Here is a 22,402-nt window from a genome sequence, read left to right as displayed (position 1 = left end):
CTTGTGAAACTGTGGACCAGGGTCTTTTGTTTTTATTTATTTTTTTATCAGAAAGTGCATGAAACATGTGTCTTTTGCCAAACATTTGTGGTTTGTCTATACACATTCCCGAGAAAATCATAGGTCATAGAAAGGAGAAACCATATTTATTGCATATATCTTAGGCTTTGGTTATCTATCAAATGATTTGCTTGCATGGCATTAAATTCACATAGTTTAAGGAGAAATGAGTAATATAAATGTTTCAGATTTGAGTGTAGACAGGTTGATACTCTAAATGGGATAGATTCGTTTTCTTCACTGTAGATGAGAAGAAAACATATGACTAATTTCCTAAAAGGAAGAAAAGTTTTTGAATGATTATTGCTCAAAAATATTCACATTTTTATATTTATAAAATGAATTATATTATGCTTTAGAAATTTGTTTCAGAATAAGTAAAGACAAGGTTACCTCTAAAAAATATCTATATTAACAAGGTCAGAAATACAATCTGACCTTGTGAATGAGTAGTACAATAATATTAAGCTGACTTTTCCTGTGTTCCCAGAGATAAGTGTCTGTTGTGGAAATGCCATCAGAATAATTTAAGTATTTTGTTTCAGAGCTACTGTGTTGAAGTGAAGCTTACCTAGAGTTCTGGGGACGGGGACGGGGGTGGGAAGGGGAGAGTTCTGTTTCCTGAAGTAGCCACAGGAACATGGGGGAAACCACTTATATGGGCTAGTTTTTTCAGGTGTCAACAGAATTGCACTTAATCAGTAGAGTGTTAAATGAGTTTTAGGTGCTTTTCATCTCCTGGCCTTATATCTTCTGTCTTTCACTGACTAGAGGTATCAGTATATAGAGAGGAGAGTGTGAACTTTAGAATAAAAATGATTTAGATTTCCCAAGTCTGCCACTTACTGAGTATATTATATAACTAAAGGTAACCTACTTAATGACTCTGAGACTCAGTTTCTTCACTTGTAAAAATGGAACTAATGCTTCCATCAAGGATTAGGACTTGAAAGCACCTGGCATCCCTGCTCCTTTCCTGGATACTCTCATTCACGAAATAATAGAAAGGGTTCAGTCCCCTCATTTACATATGAGAAAACTGAAGCTGTAATATCATGTATTGTATATCAAAAAGGACTAAGAAGTTCAACTCTCAGTTGTTGTTTTTTTTAAAACCAGACTGTTGACTTTTAAAAGTCTTAATGAAGCTTGATTATTCATGAGAAAGTGAGAAATAACTCTGAAAACATTGGCTGTCTTCTTTAGGCACTTTACTGATTTTGTGAGTTTTATTCTATTAAGTTACACCAGTCTTTAAAAACTTTTATTGACCAATGAATGGATAAACAAAACGTGGCATATACATACATTGGGATGTTATTGAACCTTAAAAAGAAAGGAAATTCTGACACAGGCTACAACATAGATGAACTTTGAAATGATATAAGCCAGCCATAAAAAGACAAATATTGGTATGATTCCACTACTTATATGAGGTCCCTGGAGTAGTAAAATTCATAAAGATAGAAAGTAGAGTATTGGTTGTCTGTGGGAATGGGAGTTATTGTTTAGTGAGTGTTACTGTTTAGTAGGTGTTATTTCAGCTGAAGAAGATGAAAAAGTTATAGCAATGGATGGTGGAGATGGTTGCACAATGATGTAAATGTACTTAATGCCACAGAACTGTACATTTAAATATGGCTAAAATGGTAAAGATTATGATGTTATGGATATTTAAGCACAATTTTAGAAGATTAAAATTTTAAAAATATTTTAAAAATTAAAAAACTTAAGATAATACTTTTGTCTTACAAATTCCTATATTCCTAAGGTGTTTATTTTTTTTAGTTCATCTGGAATTGAACTAAAAGAGTAACTCCATAGTTTAAGGAAGTAAATTGTCACAGGCATTATAGGTTAAATTTTGCCTGACTGACTTAGATAAAGTGGTTTAACTTGCCTAAGGGCTGTAGGCCCAAAATTAGTAAGTTTTTTTTCCTTTTGTTTTTGCTTTTATAAGCTAAGCTAAAATTATTCAGAAAGCTTACATTAATATGGTTCTCAAAGAATTACTTTAGCCCTCAAATTCAGAGTCAGACTTAAATGAAGACACACATCTATTGTTTAGCAGTTAGTGTGGTGATGGAAAGGAATTTATTTTTATAAAATTTGTGCACTCGGTCGGGGGGAGCGGGGGTCCCTCAGCTCGGCCTGTGCCCTCTTGCAGTCTGGGACACTTCGGGGGATGACCACCTGCTGGCTTAGGCCTGCATCCCAGGGGATTGGGCCTAAGCTGGCAATCAGACATCCCTCTGGCAGCCTGGCAGCCCTCGGGGGATGTCCACTTGCCAGCAGGGAGCAAACCTAAGCTGCAGTCGGACATCCTTAGTGCTGCTGAGGAGGCAGGAGAAGCTCCCACCACCACAGCTGTACTGGCAGCCATCAGCCTGGTGTGTGGCTGAGCAGAGCTCCCCCATGTGGGAGCGCACTGACCATCAGGTGGCAGCTCCTGCATTGAGCGTCTGCCCCCTGGTGGTCAGTGTGTGTCACAGTGACCAGTCATTCCCAGTCTTTCTGCTGTTAGGGTCAGTTTGCATATTACCCTTTTACTATATAGGATAGAGGCCTGGTGCACGGGTGGGGGCCGGCTGGTTTGCCCTGAAGGGTGTCCCGGATCAGGGTAGGGGTCCCGCTTGGGTGCCTGGCCAGCCTGGGTGAGGGGCTGATGGCTGTTTGCAGCTGGTCACACCCCCTTTAGGATGGGGGTCCCCACTGGGGTGCCTGGCCAGTCTGGGTGAGGGGCTGAGGGCCGTTTTCAGGCTGGCCGGCAACTGAAGCTCCCAGCCTCTCCTTTTTTTCTTCCTTTTTTTTTGTTCTGGGATTTATTTACCTTCTATAATTGAAACTTTGTTGCCGTCACTGGATCTGAGAGCCAGCTCCTACTCGCTCCAGCTCTGAGGCCACGGCCTGCTGAAAGCAGGTATCTGGGGTTTGTTTAGCTTCTATAATTGAAACTTTGTTGCTTTCGGAGCTCAGAGCTGGGCGCGGCAGGCGGGGAACCTTGGCTTCCTCCATCACTGCAGCAAGCAAGCCTCCTGCTCGCTTCAGCTGCGTGGCTGCCAGCCGCCATCTTGGTTGGGTTGATTTGCATATCTTGCTGATTAGCCAATGGGAGGCATAGTGAAGGTATGGTCAATTACCATATTTGTCTATTATTAGATAGGATAAGAAGGGATGATTTTCAGTTGAGTTTTGTTAGATTTTCCCACCCTTCCCAGGGATAGGCTGTAAGAAATTTATGTGAAAACTATTGCAGGGAAACAAACTTCAGAGCCAGAAAAAAAAGAAAAAGGCTGAGATTAACATGGTGCAATTTAAAAAATACCATATCTTCTCTTGCAGTCTGCTTGATTAGTTTTAAAGGACTACAAACCCACAGGAATTGGCCTGCTATAGCATCTTTGAAATTTGATTCCTTTGCTATTTCCTATCTTGTTCTTTTTCTGAGCAGAGAGTAATCTTATCAGATCTGTGTTTTAGAAGGATGCAACTAGGAGCAGCATAAGAGGATGGATTGGAATGGGGAGATAATCGAGACAGGAACACCACAGAGGAGAGCTGCATTTCAGAAAAGATCAGTGGTACCTAGATACCAGGTTTTGGATCAAGTTTCATAATTTTCTCTATGAACTTAAGTTATTGAACCAGTCTAGTTCCAGTTTGTCTGTCATATGAAGTTAATACCTATTTGGCAAGGTTAGTATAAAGATTAGCATTAATGCATGTAAAGCTTCTTAGTACCATCTTACCTAATAATAGACAAACATGTAAATTGACCGTCTCTCTGCTACGCTCACCAACCAATCAGGAGAGTATGCAAATTAACCCAACAAAGATGGCGGTTAATTTGCATACATAGGTGCAAAGGGTGGAGCAGTGAAGACGGAAGGCTCCGGGCCGGAGTGAAGGCCTGGGTCCCTGCCAGAGGAAAACCGGTGCCGGCAGCCAGGGGAAGGGAAGGCCTATTGCATGAATCTCTTTGTGCAACAGGCCTCTAGTGTTGGGTATAAAATTGGAACTCTTTAGGTTTAGCAAGGTGATTTAAATATTCCCCTTAAGATTCCCTAAAACTGCACTCATTTGCTCACTGGTTGACCAACAAAAATGATGGGCGTTGAGAGGGAAGTGATAAGAGAGTATTTTGGTCCAAAGGGAATCCAAGATATGTTTTGTGACTCAGTGTTGTTTAACTTGTTTTGGCTGTGAAAGTTGGCAACTTGCCAAAGACTCAGCCACACTCCGGGTAGCCCTTTTTGAGTCTCTTCATTCCAGTCATCATTCATATTCACATCCTAATCATGTGTATGTAGTATAGCATATTTGTCATTTGTCCTCACATTACTTAGACCCTATCAGTTAAACACAGATGAAAAGTATTATTCAACCAATCAAATTTATTGAGTACTGACAGTAGGCAAAAATAGGATATGAAGATAATATGAATAAAATCTAAGTTCCCTGTCCTCAAGTAGTTTTATTTTTAAACTAGAGGCCCTGTGCACGAAATTCGTGCACTGGGGGGCAGGGGGGAAGGTTCCCTCAGCCCAGGCTGTGCCCTCTCGCAGTCCGGGAGCCCTTGGGGGATGTCCGACTGCCGACTTAGGCCCGCTGTAAGCCGGCAGTTCGATGTCCTTAGTGTTGCCACCGCTGCACTCGCCAGCTGTGAGCCCGGCTCAGGGTTTCTGGCTGAGTGGTGCTCCCCCTGTAGGAGTGCACTGACCACTAGGGGGCAGCTCCTGCATTGAGTGTCTGCTCCCTGGTGTTCAGTGCGTGTCATAGCGACCGGTTGTTCCATCGATCGGTTGATTTGCATGTTAACCTTTTATTATATAATTTATTATATATTAAGAAGGATATATTTTTATTGATTTCAGAGAGAAAGGGAGAGGGAGAGAGAGATAGAAACATTAATGATGGCTGCCTCCTGCATGCTTCCTACTGGGGAATGAGCCCTCAACCAGGGCATGTGCCCTTGACCGGAATTGAACCCAGGACCCTTCAGTCCACAAGCCGATGCTCTATCCACTGAGCCAAACCAGCGAGGGCCACAAGTAGTTTTAAAGGGACTGTGTGTGCTCAGTGTATTCCCAGCACTTACCTTGTGGTTTATATTTAGCAAGTGTTTCTGGAATGATCAACCAATACAGTGCAGTAGGAAAGATAGAATATTTTACTATGTGATAAATGCTATAATTCTGTGGTAGAATTAAAAAGCAAATGAAAGCTTTAGGAACCCTAGAGGGAAATAAGGAACGTTGCAGAGGGAAATAGGGAGATTGAATGTCTGATTGTATCACCAGATTGTTGTTTGGGGAGAAGGACTAACTGGGAAAGTGAAGACATTCCTACCTTAGCAAACAGCGTGAGCAAAACCTTGAAAGTATAAAAATGCATGACCAATTTAGTGAGTTGTCTAGTATGGGTTGATAGAAATAAGACTAGAATGATAGAGTGGCTCCAGAGATTTTGAAGAATTAATGACATAAGGAGTTTGGATGATTATTATTTTTTAAAATATTTTTTATTGATTTCAGAGAGGAAGGGAGAGGGAGAGAGAGATAGAAATATCAATGATGAGAGGGAATCATTGATTGGCTGCCTCTTGCATGCCCTCTATTGGGGATCGAGCCCACAGCCCTAGCATGTGCCCTTGACGAGAATCAGACCCCAGACCCTTCAGTCTGCAGTCCATTGAGCCAAACCGGCTAGGGTGGAATATTTTTGTTTTGAGTCAGGAGCAATCAAAGGTTTTGAGGAATGGGTGGGATATACAATCAAATCTGAATTTTAGAAATTAACCAACTATGGGATGCTGATAACCAGTTACTACAGAGTCTAGAAAAGGAACTTATATGTAGCGAAGTTGAAAGAATGAGGTACTCACCAATCAGTGACATGAATGATAGGAAAGAAGGAATAGGTTTGGGAAATACGTTTTGAAATTAAAATCCATTAGAATTTCAAGGGAGAATGAGAAAAGGATTCAAGGATTTTTTGACATTCCTGTCTTGGATCAGTAGTTGTTAACCAGGATAGGAAACTTATGAGGAAGAATATGCTTGTGTAATGAATGGGGGTCTGCTTTGCACACGTGGAATTGATTTTGAGATGGGCATGGGACATGTAGCAGAGCCCTCCTATGTGTTTTCATAACACCCTTTGCATACCTCTATTATAGCAAACACTAGACTACTGTACTGTATTGTAAGTACTTGTTTCCGTGTGTTTTTCCTATACCACTGTAAGCCTGTCAAAAGTAAAGAGAAGTTAGCTAGTGAGATAGCCAGGAGGAAATGTGGAAAAAGAAGAGGAACGGGATGGAATTTAATGAATGGACAGAAGAGAAGGAACCTAAATGACAGCTGAGAAAAGGTAGAGGTAGAAAATGGAAGGAAAAAGAAGAGTTTCAGAATAAGAAAATAGTCAGTATTTTCATTTATTTCAGCTGGTAGAAGTAAGATGAGAACAGAAAAGAATTCTTTGGTTTTGAAATTGTGTTGTTGATTTTTAGAAGAAGAGGTTCGTGAGGGTGAGAGGAGGGTAGGCAGATTTTTGAGAGGGACTGCTCAGTTTGTGTGGGGAATACCTTTGAAGTGATAGAGCTGGAGGCAGTCAATACTGTTCCTTTACGAAGAAAGAGTTTCAAGAAAACTAAAGGAATAAAGATAAGTCTGAGCTCTGGACTAGTGGCTGGACTAGCACAGTTAGTCTCAAGCATGTCAAGTTCAGTTACAAGTACCACTCACACCTTTTTTATCAAGTTAAGTAGGTCATTGGGTTCACATTTTGGCTTTGCCTCTAAGCAGTTACATTACAATCATAACCTTGAATAAGTTACGCCATATGTTTAAGCCTCAATTTCCTCATCTGTAAAATAGATATGTAATGATTAAATTAGGCATTCACCAGCAAATTGTAATACTGTGTAATAGGCACTATAAAAAATGTAAAATGCTGTGGGAGCAGAAATAAGGCAAATAATTCATTTGGCTGGGGGGTGATAATGGGCAGACTACTAGAAAAGGGAGGATTAGATCATGAATGATGAGTTGCAGTTGATGGAGCACAGAAGCAAGGAAACCACTTTAAGAAGAGTATACTAGCCAAAACCGGTTTGGCTCAGTGGATAGAGCGTCGACCTGCGGACTGAAGGGTCCCGGGTTCGATTCTGGTCAAGGGCATGTACGTTGGTTGCAGGCACACCCCCAGTAGGAGATGTGCAGGAGGCAGCTGGTCGATGATTCTCTCTCATCGATGTTTCTGACTCTCTATCCCTCTCCCTTCCTCTCTGTAAAAAATCAATAAAATATATTAAAAAAAAAAGAAGAAGAAGAAGAAGAGTATACTATGAGTGCAGATACGTGGAGGTATTGAAGTTCAGATGCTTCTCGACTTATGATGGGGTTATGTCCTGATGAACCCATCATAATTTAAAATATTGTAATTCAAAAATGCATTTAATACATCTAACCTACCAAACATCATAGCTTAGCCCAGCCTACCTTAAATGTGCTCAGAACACTTACATTAGCCCACAGTTGGACAAAATTATTTAACAGAGACTATTTTATGATAAAGTATTGAGTATCTCAGGTAATTTATCATGTGTATTGCTTTTGCACCATCATAAAGTTGTACCATCATAACTTAGGGATTGTCTGTATACAGGGTGTCCCCAAAAATGTTTACACACCTTGATTATAAAGTCAGTGTTTATTAATATAAAGTTCATTTTCAAAATTTAAAAGAATCTACAGAAATGAATTAATTTTTTTGTCAACACCTGTTTTCAAACTGATGATCATTCTGGTCCAAGCACTGCTGATAACGAAAAACAATGGAATTGCAAACATCAAAGAAAGAATCATTTCGTTCCGTATTTGTGCACCCTCAATTCATCGACTGTTGCTGGCTTTGTACTGTAACTTTATCTTTGATGGATCCCCATAAAAAATCTATTGGCACTAAAGGATACATTTTCTTCAGAGCTTAGTCTGGCTTCATCCATTCTTTCAAATCAGTTATACCTGAAAAGGAATGAAAATTGAGTTATCAGCTGTTACTTCAAGTGTGTGTACATTTTTTGGGTACACCCTATATGTCCTTAGCAAAGACATTATTACCAACTCTAATACATTTCTTAGCTCCATGTCTAAGCGCCTCTCCAAACATGTTCCCATAGTAGTTGTTTTTGTTTTGTTTTTACCCTAAATCAGTACCTATTAACCTGTGCAATTGCCTGTATTCTCAACTAAACTATAAACTCTTTTGGGGCGAGAATCTGATCTGTTCTTTAGACACTAGACACTCAGTAAGTATTCACTGACTGGATGAAGCAGAACTACAATAAAAAAAAGTTTTCAAAAAGTACATTCTGGAGCATGCATTTAGGTTCTGTGCTATGAAATGTAGAGCTGTGATTGCCTGGAAGCAAAGAAATTAAGTAGAAAGCAGCAAAGAGTTCTTAATTAGAGCCTTAGTTATACCTAGTTAAATGATCTTTTCTTGGGGTTGCCATTTCCTTATTTGTTTAATATTATTTATGATTTCTAAGTTTTCTTTCAGCTATATTATTTAGGGATTGTGTGATTCATGCTGCCAGGTGGTTATCTAGGTGTGAACCTTTGAAGGAAAAATAGTGCGAGGCATGTGGTATATGTTCAATAAATATATGTTCAATTCAAAATCCAAAGAATAAATCAGAATTTCCTAATTGGAAAGATTAAACAGACTCTCAGAACCTTTACTTAGAGGTACAAGATGAGCATAGAGCTGGAGTTACTCTCGCTAATTGGTTAAAGCTTTCTGACTATATTATAACATTGTATTTGTTCTGTTGCTGTTTTGGCAACCAAATGAGAACATTGCCACAAAGTATACCAGGTTTTTAAATGGTAGATGAGTTTGAGTTTTATTTTAGGAGTCAATAAATAATTGAGTGGCTTTTCATAAGTGACACAGTTTTATACTTCTTGTTGGGAATTTATGGCTTAAAACACTTTTATTGGTAATGTTCATATTGAGTAGAGTTCTAAGAAACTGTGAAATAGGGAGGTTAAGTTTTTAATGGACTTCTGATTCCTTGCTACATAAGGTATTTCCCAACTGTAGAATTTATGATTTCCCTGACTTTAATTTATTTCTCTTGGTGGTTAATGTAGAATTTTCTTTCTTAAAAACACATGTTAGTATTTAAGTATCAATAATGGTAGGAAAACCTTAGTGATTTACTTGAGTGCCTTCAATATAATTTATTTGTACATCTTTACAAATTAAAGGATAGAAAACAGAACTGTAGTACTGTTATAATTTTAAAGGCCAAGAATAGAGTTGCAACATGTGCCAAATAAATTACTGTAGGTAGAGTTGTTCTCGAGGGAATATGTTTTATTTATTTGAAATCTGAAATATCTTGGCTCTGAATAGCATCAAATTCCCTTATTATCTAGATTAGAAAACCTAAACTGTAAGTGGTGAAAGTTTTGGGAAAATATTTTGGAAGTGTTTTTTAAATAGTTTTTCCATTTGTATTTTGTAAGAATTAGAGCATAAATGAATATCTGGTAGACATTCTATATGAGTATCTTTATGGTTTTTGTTTTTCAGGCATTTTAAAACTATTTAATCATTCATGAGTTGAGCTTCATTCTTGAGTCATGGATGACAAGGCTTCTGTTGGAAAAATCAGTGTGTCCTCAGACTCAGTATCCACTCTTAATAGTGAAGATTTTGTCTTGGTTTCCAGGCAAGGAGATGAGACACCATCTACAAATAATGGGAGTGATGACGAGAAAACAGGACTCAAGGTAAAACTCCATAACCTAAGTTTCTTCTGTTTAACCTTGCTAAGCCCATTGCAAAACTTGGCCTTAATGGGAAGGTATATGGAGTGCAAGTGAGAACATGGAAATAATATCCTTTCTTTTTTAATGCTAAAAAGTTTTATTTACAATTAGTGATAGTGACACATTTATATTTGATTAAGAATTTTTAGTTTGATTACTTCTAAACTTCTATTACCCCTAACTGTCAAAATTAGTGGTCGTGTAAACATTTGTAATTTTAGTCTTGTTTTCACTTTCTCATTGAATTTGAAGTGATTGTTTTGGTGTATGTAGTGTAAGGGCAGTGGCAGGTCAGCAATGCTATTTATAAAAAAGAATTTTAGGATTATTGAAATGGACCTTTAAATTCCTGGCTTTTGGCCACTTCTGTTTGTTTATATTTTCTCAGCCAAACAACTATTACTTCTTTTCCCATACTCTGTTATTGTTTTGCTCTTTATGGATATAAATAAAAAGTTTACCTGTTAGCATCATTTAAAATGTAAGTAGCTTTAGAAACATTTCTATTCCTGTTTACATATTTTCATTTAACAAGTCTTTCTTATTATCAACTGTGTGCCAAGTACTATCCTATATAATAAAAGCTTAATATGTAAATTGTCCCCTCGACCTGGTGTTCGACTGCTCGCTATGACATGCGCTCACCACCAGGGGGCAGTGTGGAACATGGCGAGTGTTGGTGATGCGGTGCTAGCAGCGGGTGGCAGTGGAGGTGCTGCCGGCCCCGATGGGCCCCCATGAGAGTGGGACCGTGGCGGGATGGTGGAGTGGGTGAGTGGGCGGCGCTAGGCCAAGGTTGGTGCAAGTGGGGCCTGATCACCCTGCAGACGACTAGTGGCGAGAGCGGGGCCGCCACCTGGCTCCCAGGTGCTAAGGGAGCCAGGCAGGGCCCAGGTGCTGCCCAGGGCCCAGAGGCCAGCTGGGACCTTCCCTTCCATGCCAGACGCCCGTGCTTCGATTGCCAGCCAGGCCTAGGGACCGTGCCCGTGCACTAATTTTGTGCATCAGGTCTCTAGTTCTAAATACTTGAGATACAGTGGTGAATAAGATAGGTAAAGAAAGCCCTGTGTCCTTCTTGGAGGAAACAGACTCTAAGCATATAAGAAAGCAAATATAAGTAAATTTAAGTGCTGTGAAGAAAACCAAAGTAGGATATGTGGATAATGAGTGAAGGGGGAGGTACTATTTTAGAGAATGTCTTGAAATGACATGTGAGCAGAGACCTGAATGAAATGAGGAAGAAGATCAAGGAGAAATCAGGGAAAAGAGCTTTCCACAGGGAATAGAAAACAGACCCTGAAGAGGGTCCCCCTTATTAGGACAGAGATAGAACAGAATGAATAAAGTAAATAAAAAGTGGTAGAAGATGAGATCCAAAGACAGGTAGGGGCTGGTTTAAATAGAACTTTTTAGCGTTTAGTAGAAATTTGGACTTCGTTACAGATGTGAAAGGAATTTTTGGAGAGTTTTGAATGGGGCATGATCTAGTTTTCATTTTTAAAAAGCTCACTGGCTGGGCACCTCCAGCATAACAGCATGGAAGCTCTGTGGAACTGTTCCCCAGCAGCAGTGGTAATAGTTATTAAAAATCAACCACTGAAAGTCTGTGGAAATGTTCTAAAAGGATGAAGAAACATTTATTCAAGGAAATTTACTAAAATTTGGTAACCAATTCTATGGTATTTGAACCAAGACCCGTTTTTCCCCCCGCCTCTATCCCAGCCAAACATCATGGTAATAAGTCCATTTCACATTGGTGCAATCAAGAAAACAGGGTTTCCTCCCCACCCCACTCCCACCCCTCAGCTCACAGGTCTGAGGGCTATCTTATAGACAATAGCATTTCTCACCCTGCCTCCAGCTTTTTTTTTTTTTTTCTGCTGGCCAGGTGTGACTCAGTGGTGGGGGCCCCAGCCCTTAACTCTCTGCATGGAGGCTATGCATTGGGCGTAGTGCTGCTGAGTATACCAGGAGCCTGATTGCCCTTGCATGTAAAGTAGTGGTCCCCACCACTAGAGTCAAGCCAAAAGGACTTGAGACTATTATACCACCTCCCAAAACCACCAAGTGCTCAGCTTCTGAAGGTGAGGTATCACTCAAGGAGAAGCATGCCATTGTCTATACTTTCAACCTTATAGCTGTGGCTCAGAGGTTTTGCCTATAGTGAGAAGGGGGCCATAAAACAGTTCCTAATCTCTTTCCAAAGGAATTGAGTTTATTTACAACAGAGTGTGGATAAGTTAAAGCCTAGGGGTACTCCCCAAAACAGTGGAGGTGTAGTGAAAGGTAATTGGGAAGAGATTTGTAGATTGATTGGACATACAGGTTTAACTGTAGGATTGCTAGGCGGAGACCACCTTGGATCAGAACAAAACTCAAACACTGATTTCTGGAGCTCTCCCTTCAAAGTAACCTCAATTTGGTATATTCTGTGGAGCAATTTATATTTATTGAAAACTATACAGCAGTCAGCCACAACTACTGGAGTGGTCAGAGGAGACAGAGCATATTGCTAAAACCACTCTTATCCCGGGATGACTGTATGCAAATTCTAATCTGATACCCAAAGGAGCAACATCAGAGGCTTAACACTATGGGAATCAGGGGAATAGAATTTACTAAAATAAGCCCGCTAGTCACTAAACTAACAAGCAAGCATAAAAAATACCAAGAGTGGGGAGACCAATACTGAAAATTGATACAATATAATACCTAAAATACCTAGTTTCCAACAAACAAACAAAAATTGTGAAAAATGCAAAGAAACAAAATACAATCCATACATGATAGAAAAGGCAGTATATACTGCTTGTGAGAATGTCATGTTGGAATTAATATACCAACTCTTCAAAGTAGCCATTATTAACATCAATGAATTGAAATAAATCATGTTTAAAGAAATAAAGGAAAGTTCGGTGACAGTATTAAATTAAATAGAGAATATCATTAAGGAGATAGAAATTACAACAACAACAAAAAAGCACCTAACTGCAATTCTGAATGGGAAAGCAAAAACTAAAATGAAAAATTCACTAGAGAAGCTCAACAGTAAATTTCAACTGGCCAAAGAAAGAGTTAACGGGAGATGATGCCATCAAAATAGCAGTACAGGAGTTTCCTACCACTCTGCTCTCAAGAAACACTGATTTAGGTAATCACTTACAGATGAGAGTATCTTTGTGAAAGTCTGGGAGTTCAGCAGAGAAGTTCCAGCACAGTGTTGGAGCAAAAAACATCCTAAATTAGACTCATTGAAGACTATCAAAGGACTAGTTTCACTTTACCTGTGTCACCCCTAATCTAAAGTGGCACAACTCAGTGCCAAGAGATACTTACTCAGCTAAATTGAGCAACATGTTCTCCAAATTTAAAATGTTTTCTCTATTTCCATGTAATTACAGTATACCTATACAGTATATACCATTTTTTGTGTGTGAAGACCTGGTAAGTGAAGTAGTAATAAAATTAGATAACTATGAGTTCTATTATCAAAGGAAACTATAACAGGATTACTGCAAGTTTGTTGCCCAGTTATGCTTATTCTTTTTGAAACTTTTTCTCAGCCACTAGTAGATTTTAAAACTGCATTGAATTTAGAAAATACATTTAATATGTTTATCACTCTTCCATCTCAAAAGTTTTAATTGAGTGGTTTGTTGAATATTCAGGTGATAGCTAGTAATCTACCAAGTGTTTTAGGCATTGAGGATAAGAACTCCTATTTTGAAAATAGGATGACCTAGAAAACCTTATAATGCCAGCACAAAATACTTGGGAAAGCTGGATGAAATATAACAAACACCCCTTTAATAATAGCTGTATTCATAAGACAATAAAGAAAATCCCTAAGGAACAAAAGCCAAGAGGGAACTGAAAGTTAGAACAATACATATGAGATGACATTGGGGCTGCACTGTTCTTTACAACCAGTGGACTTTGGTTTTGAAAGTAGCTACATTGGGAAAGAGAGAACGCCTTGGGTTTTACAGAGAGTAGTTGGAACTAAGATTTCATTATAAAGCACCCTTAAGGGCTACTCCTAACTGAAAGGATAGATTTGAAAAAAAAAATGTTCCTACAGTCACAGGAAGAAAATAAGGAATTTTATATATCTTAGCCTGAACGCCAGTTTAGAGGAGAGTCTTGTTGAGCTTTTTGTACCCATAGGCTTGTCTTCATGTATGTTTGGGATGTGAATTTACATTACGTGCATGGTCCTGGGTTGGTAATACTCCTGGGGCACATGATAGAGTCAATTGTAGAACTACTCTGGAGGGACATACTTGCCACCCGGGCTGCATGGTAGTCTCACAGATAACTCTGATAAAAACTAGTACACATTTCAAAATTTACAAATATATACAAAGGACAGTTTATCATAAGCAAGAGACAGCAAATCTGAGCAGGATCAAACTCACCAAAATTCAGGCACTTGGATTAGCTGTAACCTTAAGATATACTAATTTAAATGATTAAAGATTTAAAGAAAAATTTATAAGCATTACAAAAGAACAAAATTATCAAAAAATTTAAAAGATCAGGCAAATTTAAAATAGAACTTCTGCAAATGAAACTTAGAGGCAGTGAAATTAAAGATTCAGAATTAATCAGCAGAATAGACATGGCTAAAGAGAGAATCAAATTTTTGTAATGTAAATCTTAGGAAATTACCCAGAAGATATCACTGAAAGGTTATAAAGTATGAAAGGTCAGTTAAGAGACATAGAGACTTGGATGAGAAGGATCAACATATCTATATCTATATACACTGAATGGCCAGATTATTATGACCACCTGACGTTTGTAGGCAAATTAGCCGTACACTGCATCATATGGGGTATGGAAGCCGAAGGCCTGTTCAAACACCTTTGCTGTCTGCAGTTACCAAGATAAAATATCTCCAATTCGCACAGGAACACAAGGATTGGACAGTCGAGCATTGGAAAAAAGTCATGTGGTCCGATGAATCACGTTTCCAGTTGCATCATAGCAGAGTGAGAATTTGGCAGAAACAGCATGAAAGCATGCACCCCACATGTATGAGTACAACCCTTCAAGCTGGTGGGGGCAGTGTTATGGTTTGGGGCATGTTTTCCTGGCATGATTTGGGCCCTTTAATTCGTGTGGAACAACGTCTGAATAGCACAACATACCTAAGTATCTTTGCTGATCAAGTTTATCCTATCATGTTGATGACGAATCCCAATGGAGATGGCTTCTTCCAACAAGACAATGTGCCATGCCACGGTGCTCGTATTGTGCAAGAGTGGTTAAGAACATGAGGGAGACTTTACCTTGCTTAGGTGGCCCCCACAATCACCAGATCTCAATCCAATTGAGCATTTGTGGGACGAAGTTAAAAGAGCCATCAGGCAGCTGGTTCCACAACCATCAAATCTCACAGAATTGGACAGTGCTATTCATCAGGCATGGTGTCAGATTCCTCGCATCACCTTTCAACATCTTGTGGAGTCAATGCCAAGAAGAATTGCCACAGTATTGAAGGCAAAAGGTGGCCCAACAAAGTACTGATGGGGTGGTCATAATAGTCTGGCCACTCAGTGTATATAAAAGCCTGTGACTGACCGGTCGCTATGATGCACACTGACCACCAGGGGGCAGATGCTCAATGCAGGAGCTGCCCCCTGGTGGTCAGTGTGCTCCCATAGCAGGAGCGCCGCTCAGCTGACCCATGGGCGCCAGATGCCAGGCTCATGTCTGGCGAGCACAGCTGTGGCAATGCACGCCTCTCCCGCGCAGGAGCTGCCGAGCGACAGCAACTTTGCAGAGTGCCCTCTCGCACTCCAAGACCCCTCAGGGGATGTCGGACTGCCCGTTTCAACCCGATCCCTGCAGGCCACACCAAGGGACCCCACTGGTGCATGAACTTGTGCTCCTCTGTTGAGCGTCTGCCCCCTGGGGTTCAGTGCACATCATAGCTACCAGCCATTTGTCCGGTCATCTGGTTGCTTAGGCTTTTATATATACAGGCAGTCCTCGGGTTAAGTCGGACTCGAGGTACGTTGTTTCGTGGTTACGTCGCCATCCCCCATTTACAGTATTTATTAAAAAAAAAAAATTCCGTCATTTCGACGTATGTACATATGTGCTTTGTGTTTTTTTTTTATTTACCACAAGTAAAGGTCAGGAATTATCTTTCTTTTAAATTTTTTTTTACTGTTTGACTTCATTACTGCTATGTATGTACTCCATGTGAATGATGTAGGTGCTTATGTAGGTGGGTTCCGACTTACTTACAGGGAAAATCGAGTTTCTTCTCGTCGTAGGAACAGATCTCCGATGTAACCCGAGGACTGCCTGTAAAGAATATATATAAAGTTTTCCTTTAGAATGGTGAAGGAAATACTTGAGATAATAGCTGAATATTTTCCAGAAGTGATAAAAGACAAATCCTCAGCTTTAAAAAGCAGTAAGTCTCCAGCAGAATGACTGTGAAACTGCAGAATATCACAGCCAAAGAAAGGCTCTAAAAAGGCTGAATGATAATAGAGATGAATTGAACCTGGTTCCTAATAGCTTAGGGTAGATGACAGTTGTTAAAAATCTTGTTAACAGTTGTTTCTCCTAATCTTTACTTCATAACTATCTATCTCATAACTCAGTGGTTTAAAACAATTTATTGTTTCTCATGATTTGGTAGATTGACTGGGCAGTTTTGCTGCTTTTCCTTAAACTCACACAACTTTATTCAACTTGCGTGTTGGCTGGGGACTGGGCTTCATTCGAGTGGCTGGGTCTCTTTCCATGTGGTCTTTCATTTTAGGCTTCTTCACAGCATGATGGTCTTAGGGCAAATGTGGAATTTGTAGGCCCTTTTAAAGGCTAATGTTAAGAAATTACATGGTGTCACATCTAGCATATTCTTTTGGCCAAAGCAAGTTGCAAAGGTAATCCAGATTCATGGATTTAGGGAAATAGACTATACCTTGTGATGAAGGAGGTGTAGAGATTTTGTGGCCATATTTAATTTTTAACATCAATATAGTTAGATAAATGCTATGATAGAGGTTAACAAAAGGTGCTGTAGAGTAGAGGGGATGGAAACCTACCTCAGGTTGGGTGGGGAGTCAAGAAAGACTTCTTGGAGAGGATAATGCTTTAGTTATGTCTTTTAAAGAAAAGCTTTATATGATGGTATAGTTATAAAAAACACAGCTATATTTTTTAAAATATATTTTATTGATTTTTAGAGGGATAGAGAGTTAGAAACATCGATGAGAGAGAAACATCGATCAGCTGCCTCCTGCACACCCCCTACTGGGGATGTGCCTGCAACCACATGCCCTTGACCGGAATCAAACCTGGGATCTTCAGTCCTCAGGCCAATGCTCTATCCAGTGAGCCAAACCAGCTGGGGCAAAAAAACAAAGCTATTTTTATTCAAATATTTTGACAACTCACATTAGAATCTGAGAACTTTCCATAAAAATTTGGAACATGTTGTGTTTTCACTGCTTGACTCCTTTGGTGTAGGAATCTTACACCTTTAGTTAGCTCTTAGCCAAAGATATTCTATAAATCCTGGTTGAGTTACGTTGATGAGCTAGTACTTCTTAGGCGGAAAGTTTAGTTAGAGAATTTTTAAAACATTTTAATCTTCATAGTTTTCTTTTTGACAAATCCAGTTAACATTATTTTAGTTGGAAAAAAGTTGCCAAGTTTTATTAAAATAGCAGATAACAAAAATTACTCCTCACTTATTATTGCCTAAACTAATCTTCTGACTCAGTTTCTGATATTGTTTTAGAATTAGGTGATCTTGTCCTCTGTAATGCTGAGCTTTTATTCAGAAAGCAAAGTTACTGAACCCCGAATGCACAGTTGAATTTAGAGGATCAGGGTGGTAGTGGGGAAGACACATAAGTAAATTTGTCATAAAATTCATCAAGTGCTAGAATATAGATATAAGAATTACATGGGAACATAATTGTTGCTTAAAGAAAGGTTTCATAGAATAGACAGCAGTTCAGCAAAGCCTTAAAGAATGATTAATAATTTCCCAAAGAAGTGAGTCTGTTGACATGTGGAAAGATCAAAGGTTTGAAAGGGTCTGGAGTCAGGACCACCACATACAGTAGAATTGTATGTACTAGCTTTTCTTTTTCTCCCAAGGTGCAAATAGCCTTTTTGTCATTTGTTTTCTCTAATTAAAAGAATATATGCTTAATACAGGAAATTCAGATAATTAGAAAAGTAAAACCCAGTCATAATTCCATTATTTAGCAAAAATGACCATACATTTATGAGGTGTTTCTTCAGTTCACTTTCTAGGATGAATTCACAAGGTGTGCTGTTCCTCCCCCTTTTCTTTTTATTTTACTTTTTTAAATTGATCTGAGAGAGAGGAAGGGAGGGAGGGAGAGAAAGGAAAACAGAAAGAGAGAGAGCGAGAACATCAGTGTGAGAGTCAGTCAGTTGCCTCCCGCATACGCCCCAACCAGAGGTGAAACCTGCAACCTGGGTATGTGCCCTGACTGGGAATTAAACCCACCATGACACTCCAACTGAGCCACTCCAGCCTGGGCCCTTTCTTAAAAAATTTATTTATTTATTTATTTATTTATTTATTTATTTAGTTGTTGTTGTTGTTAATCCTCATTAGAGGACATTTTTCCATTGATTCTTAGAGAGAATGGTAGGGAGGGGGAGAGACAGAGAGAAACATCAATGTGAGAGAGACACATTGATTGGTTGCCTTCCACAAACCACCCAGAACTGGGGATAGCCTCAACTGAGGTACATGCCCTTGACTGAAATATAATCTGTGATCCTTCAGTTCTCGGGCTGACGCTCCTTCCACTGAGCCAAACAGGCTAGGGCCCTTTTTTGTTTTAAATTAATGTTAATAATTCCTAATGGTAATTTTAGGTATTTTCTCTGGTCCTTCCTTCATGCAGTTAAGATAAAGAAATGAATAATCAAAACAGCTACAGTTTATAAATGAGGTACAAAGAGATTTAAGGTTTTATTGAAGATCCCAGAAGGAGTATGTGAGGTGGATCTGAGATTAGTAACTATTCCTTCCAGTATCCAGATTGGGCTTCTGGTTATTTCGTGCCTTGCTTTCTGATAAAACTGTAATTTATGTACTTGTTTTGAAATGACTTAGCTTTTACACTGAAGCTGAGCAAAATTACTCAGTTTGAATCATTTTGGTTTACAGTGGGGCCTTGACTTATGAGTTTAATTCGTTCCGTGATGGAGCTCATAACTCAAATTACTCGTATGTCAAATCAACAGTGAACGAGTGAGACACATGATGCTGGGCTGATGTTGTGGCGTTCACTGTGACGTTCGCTGCGCCAACTAGCGGTGGGGTATCTGAAGCTGGCTCGTAACCCGAATTTTAGCTTGCAACTCAAAGCAAAAAATTGGCTGAGAGACGGCTCGTATCTCGAAAAACTCGTTAGTTGGGACACTCCTAAGTCAAGGCCCCACTGTATATTTTCTTGTAATACGACACAAGTAGTGGGAAGTATAGATCAGGAATTTGTTTGTAATTTTTTGATCACCTATGGATTTCTCAAACACACATTTCATTTCCTAAGCATGCTTCTTTGAGGACATACAATCTCCACTGATAGCGGGTTCCAAACTGCCTAAAGCAAAGTAGCTTTGTGTAACTGGCAAGTCGAGGGCCTCGTTGGTACTGTTGCAGTGAAGGGAAATAAGCTATACAGTGATAAGTAGAAAATAAAGGAAATGCCTCTGCTAGGTATTGCCTTTGGAACACTTTGTCCTTTGGTCCATAAGTGCAGTTTTTTCTCAATGACCAATTCTATCATAAGTTGTTATCTTTGATATGTTTACAAAAAAAACACACACAGATGTTCTTCCAGTAATGCTGCTTTTGTACATGAATAGTAGGTGTGTTTTTAGTTTTCTCTGGATCATGGAAAGTGGAAGAACTACTTTTTTAAAAGGTTACTTGCTTTTCTAAACCTTAATTCCCGTACATAGATCAGAGTTTACTTAGAAATAGCTGAAAATGGTGATACTAATTGGATGCCTACTGATGACAGGTACTGTGAAGAAATGAGGTAACCTGTAAAAATCACAGGGCCTGAAATAAATAAACTGCCTAGTGGTAATATTATTGTATCATTGATCCCTCATGACAATCCTGTGAGATAGACACGAATATCATCATTTTAGAGATGAGACAGTTATGGCTCCCAGAGTTAATTTGTTCACAACCAACAGAGTTAGTGTCAGAGCCATGTCCCAAACTCAGGTCTGTCTTACTGTGGAGCCCAATTAGGGCTACTAAGGACAGGTGTGTAGGCTATACTCTGTGCAACCCCAGAGGGTGCTGTTCTCATAGTTCATGATGTGAATGGTGCCTCCTGGAGTTGTGCCACAAGCTAGCTTGTTTCCAGTATTTTTTCTACCACCTGCTTTATAAACAATTATGCAGAAATCATTCACCATGTAGTCTCTGTCCTTGTAAATATTTATGTCTGTGTTTACAGTACCTACTAAATTGGCTACTTTATACTTGTTTTTTTCTCATTCAAGACTGTTTCCTAAAGAACTCTCCCTTCCTCTTCATGTATATAGCAAGAAGAGGAACACAAATCTAAATGTTACTTTATTTGTATTATTTGTACATGTTTGCTTTGCTTTTTTATTTTTATATTGTGCTAAATAACTTGGAAGCCTTTGGACTTCAGAGTTTATTGTTTGTGAATTGCAGCATGCTATTTGAATATATATATATATATATATATATATATATTTTAAATTTTTAAAAAAATTTTTTTTTTGGTTAATCCTCACTTGAGGATATTTTTGCATTGATTTTTAGGGAGAGTGGAAGAGAGAGGGAAAGACAGAGAGAAACATTGATGTGAGAGAAACACATTGATTGGTTGCCTCCTGCATGAGCCCTGACCAGGGCTGGGGCCTGAGGAGCCTACAACCAAGTTATGTGCCCTTGACCGGAATCAAACCCAGGACCCTTTGGTCTGCAGGCCGATGCTCTATCCACTGAGCCAAACTGGCTAGGTCCTGTACTTTTTATTGTAAATGTTAAACCTTAATGACACTCTCAAGATAATAGGAAAAGATGGTATTTGTTTTTGTTTTTAAAACAAAGCTAAAATCATTCAGATTAGATTTTATTTTCTGTAAACCAAAGTCATATCCAAATTGGATAAAATCGTACTATTTTGGCTTCTATTTTTTGCATGTATAAAATTCAGTTGAGTAAACATGTATTGCGGGTGTATTCTGCACTAGTCACTTATCTTTGGGAATATAAAGATAACTTAAACAGTCTCTGCTCTCTAATGATCAGTCTGGTTCAAGAGACTCACTAAACAAATATTCTCTAAAACAAGTAGCAATGCTAGAATCTTCTTTATATATATTAAAGCCTAATATGCAAAGTGTCCCCTTAGGAGTTCAACCGACCGGGAGTTTGATTGTTTGCTATGACGTGTGCTGACCACTAGGGGGCAGCACGGAACAAAGGAAGGTCCTTGCCGGCAGCTGGCAGTTGGGGAAGGAAGGCCCCTGCCGGCAGCCACTAGGGATCCTACCCATGCATGAATTTTGTGTACCAGGCCTTTAGTAAATGTATCCTATCTAATAAATAGGTAATATGTAAATTGACCATCATCCCAACACAAGATGGCTGCCACAAGATGGCTGGCAGGGGATGGCAGTTGTGGGCGACCAGGCTGGCAGGGGATGGCAGTTGGGGATGACCAGGTCGGCAGGGGAGGGAAGTTAGGGGTGACCGGGCCGGCTGGGGAGGGCAGTTGGGGGTGACCAGGTCGGCAGGGGAGGCAGTTAGGGGCAACCAGGCCAGCAGGGGAGGGCAGTTGGGGGCGACCAGGCTGGCAGGGGAGGGCAGTTGGGGGCGATCGGGCCAGCAGGGGAGCAGTTAGGTGTCAATTGGGCTGGCAGGGGAGTGGTTAGGGGGTGATCAGGCTGGCAGGCAGAAGCAGGTAGGAGCAATCAGGCAGGCAGGCAGGCAGGCAGGCAGGCAAGCAGTTGGGAGCCACAGTCCTGGATTGTGAGAGGGATGTCCGACTGCCAGTTTAGGCCCGATCCCTGTGGGACAACCGGCAGTCGGACATCCCCCGAGGGGTCCCAGATTGGAGAGGGTGCAGGCTGGGCTGAGGGATCCCCCTTCCTGAGTACACGAATTTCATGCACCGGGCCTCTAGTATGCTAATATTATGGTAGCACTCCCTAAGGAGGGAGCCGTTAAACCCGGAGGAGGTAACAGAATTTAAGCTTTGTCTTAAAGAAAACAAAGGAGAAGAGGGTGGCTTTCAGGAAAGCAAAGAGTCTGTGCAAAGTCTAGATGCTTGAAAGTTTATGATGTGTCCTGGGAAAGTTGAGTAGTTTGATATGACTGATATGAGATGGAAAGGTAGGTTGGGCAGAGTTGTGAAAAACTCGTAGAATATAGATATGAATTTGAGCTTTACATTATGGGTTTAAAAAATAAGGCAATGCTAGAT

At 39.8% G+C, this 22,402-nt stretch overlaps 1 protein-coding gene across 3 annotated transcripts in view; it reads left to right on the top strand.

Moving 5' to 3' along the window:
* RABGAP1 (RAB GTPase activating protein 1) overlaps positions 1-22,402 on the top strand; it is a 127,417-nt gene that overhangs the window by 3,694 nt on the left and 101,321 nt on the right. For 2 of the 3 annotated variants that reach the window (XM_070430718.1, XM_070430717.1), the window contains exon 2: positions 9,667-9,866. In XM_070430718.1, the coding sequence (XP_070286819.1) occupies positions 9,717-9,866 (150 nt within the window). In that variant the 5' untranslated portion in view covers positions 9,667-9,716. Of the gene's footprint in view, positions 1-9,666; positions 9,867-22,402 lie in introns of those variants that run through there. The other variant, XM_070430720.1, reaches the window with a different exon arrangement.

This window comes from Myotis yumanensis, unplaced genomic scaffold (assembly GCF_028538775.1).
Source record: "Myotis yumanensis isolate MYYU_CA2020_CCGP unplaced genomic scaffold, mMyoYum1.0.hap1 SCAF_12, whole genome shotgun sequence".
NCBI lineage: Eukaryota > Metazoa > Chordata > Mammalia > Chiroptera > Vespertilionidae > Myotis > Myotis yumanensis.
This window is presented reverse-complemented; position numbering and strand designations above follow the sequence as displayed.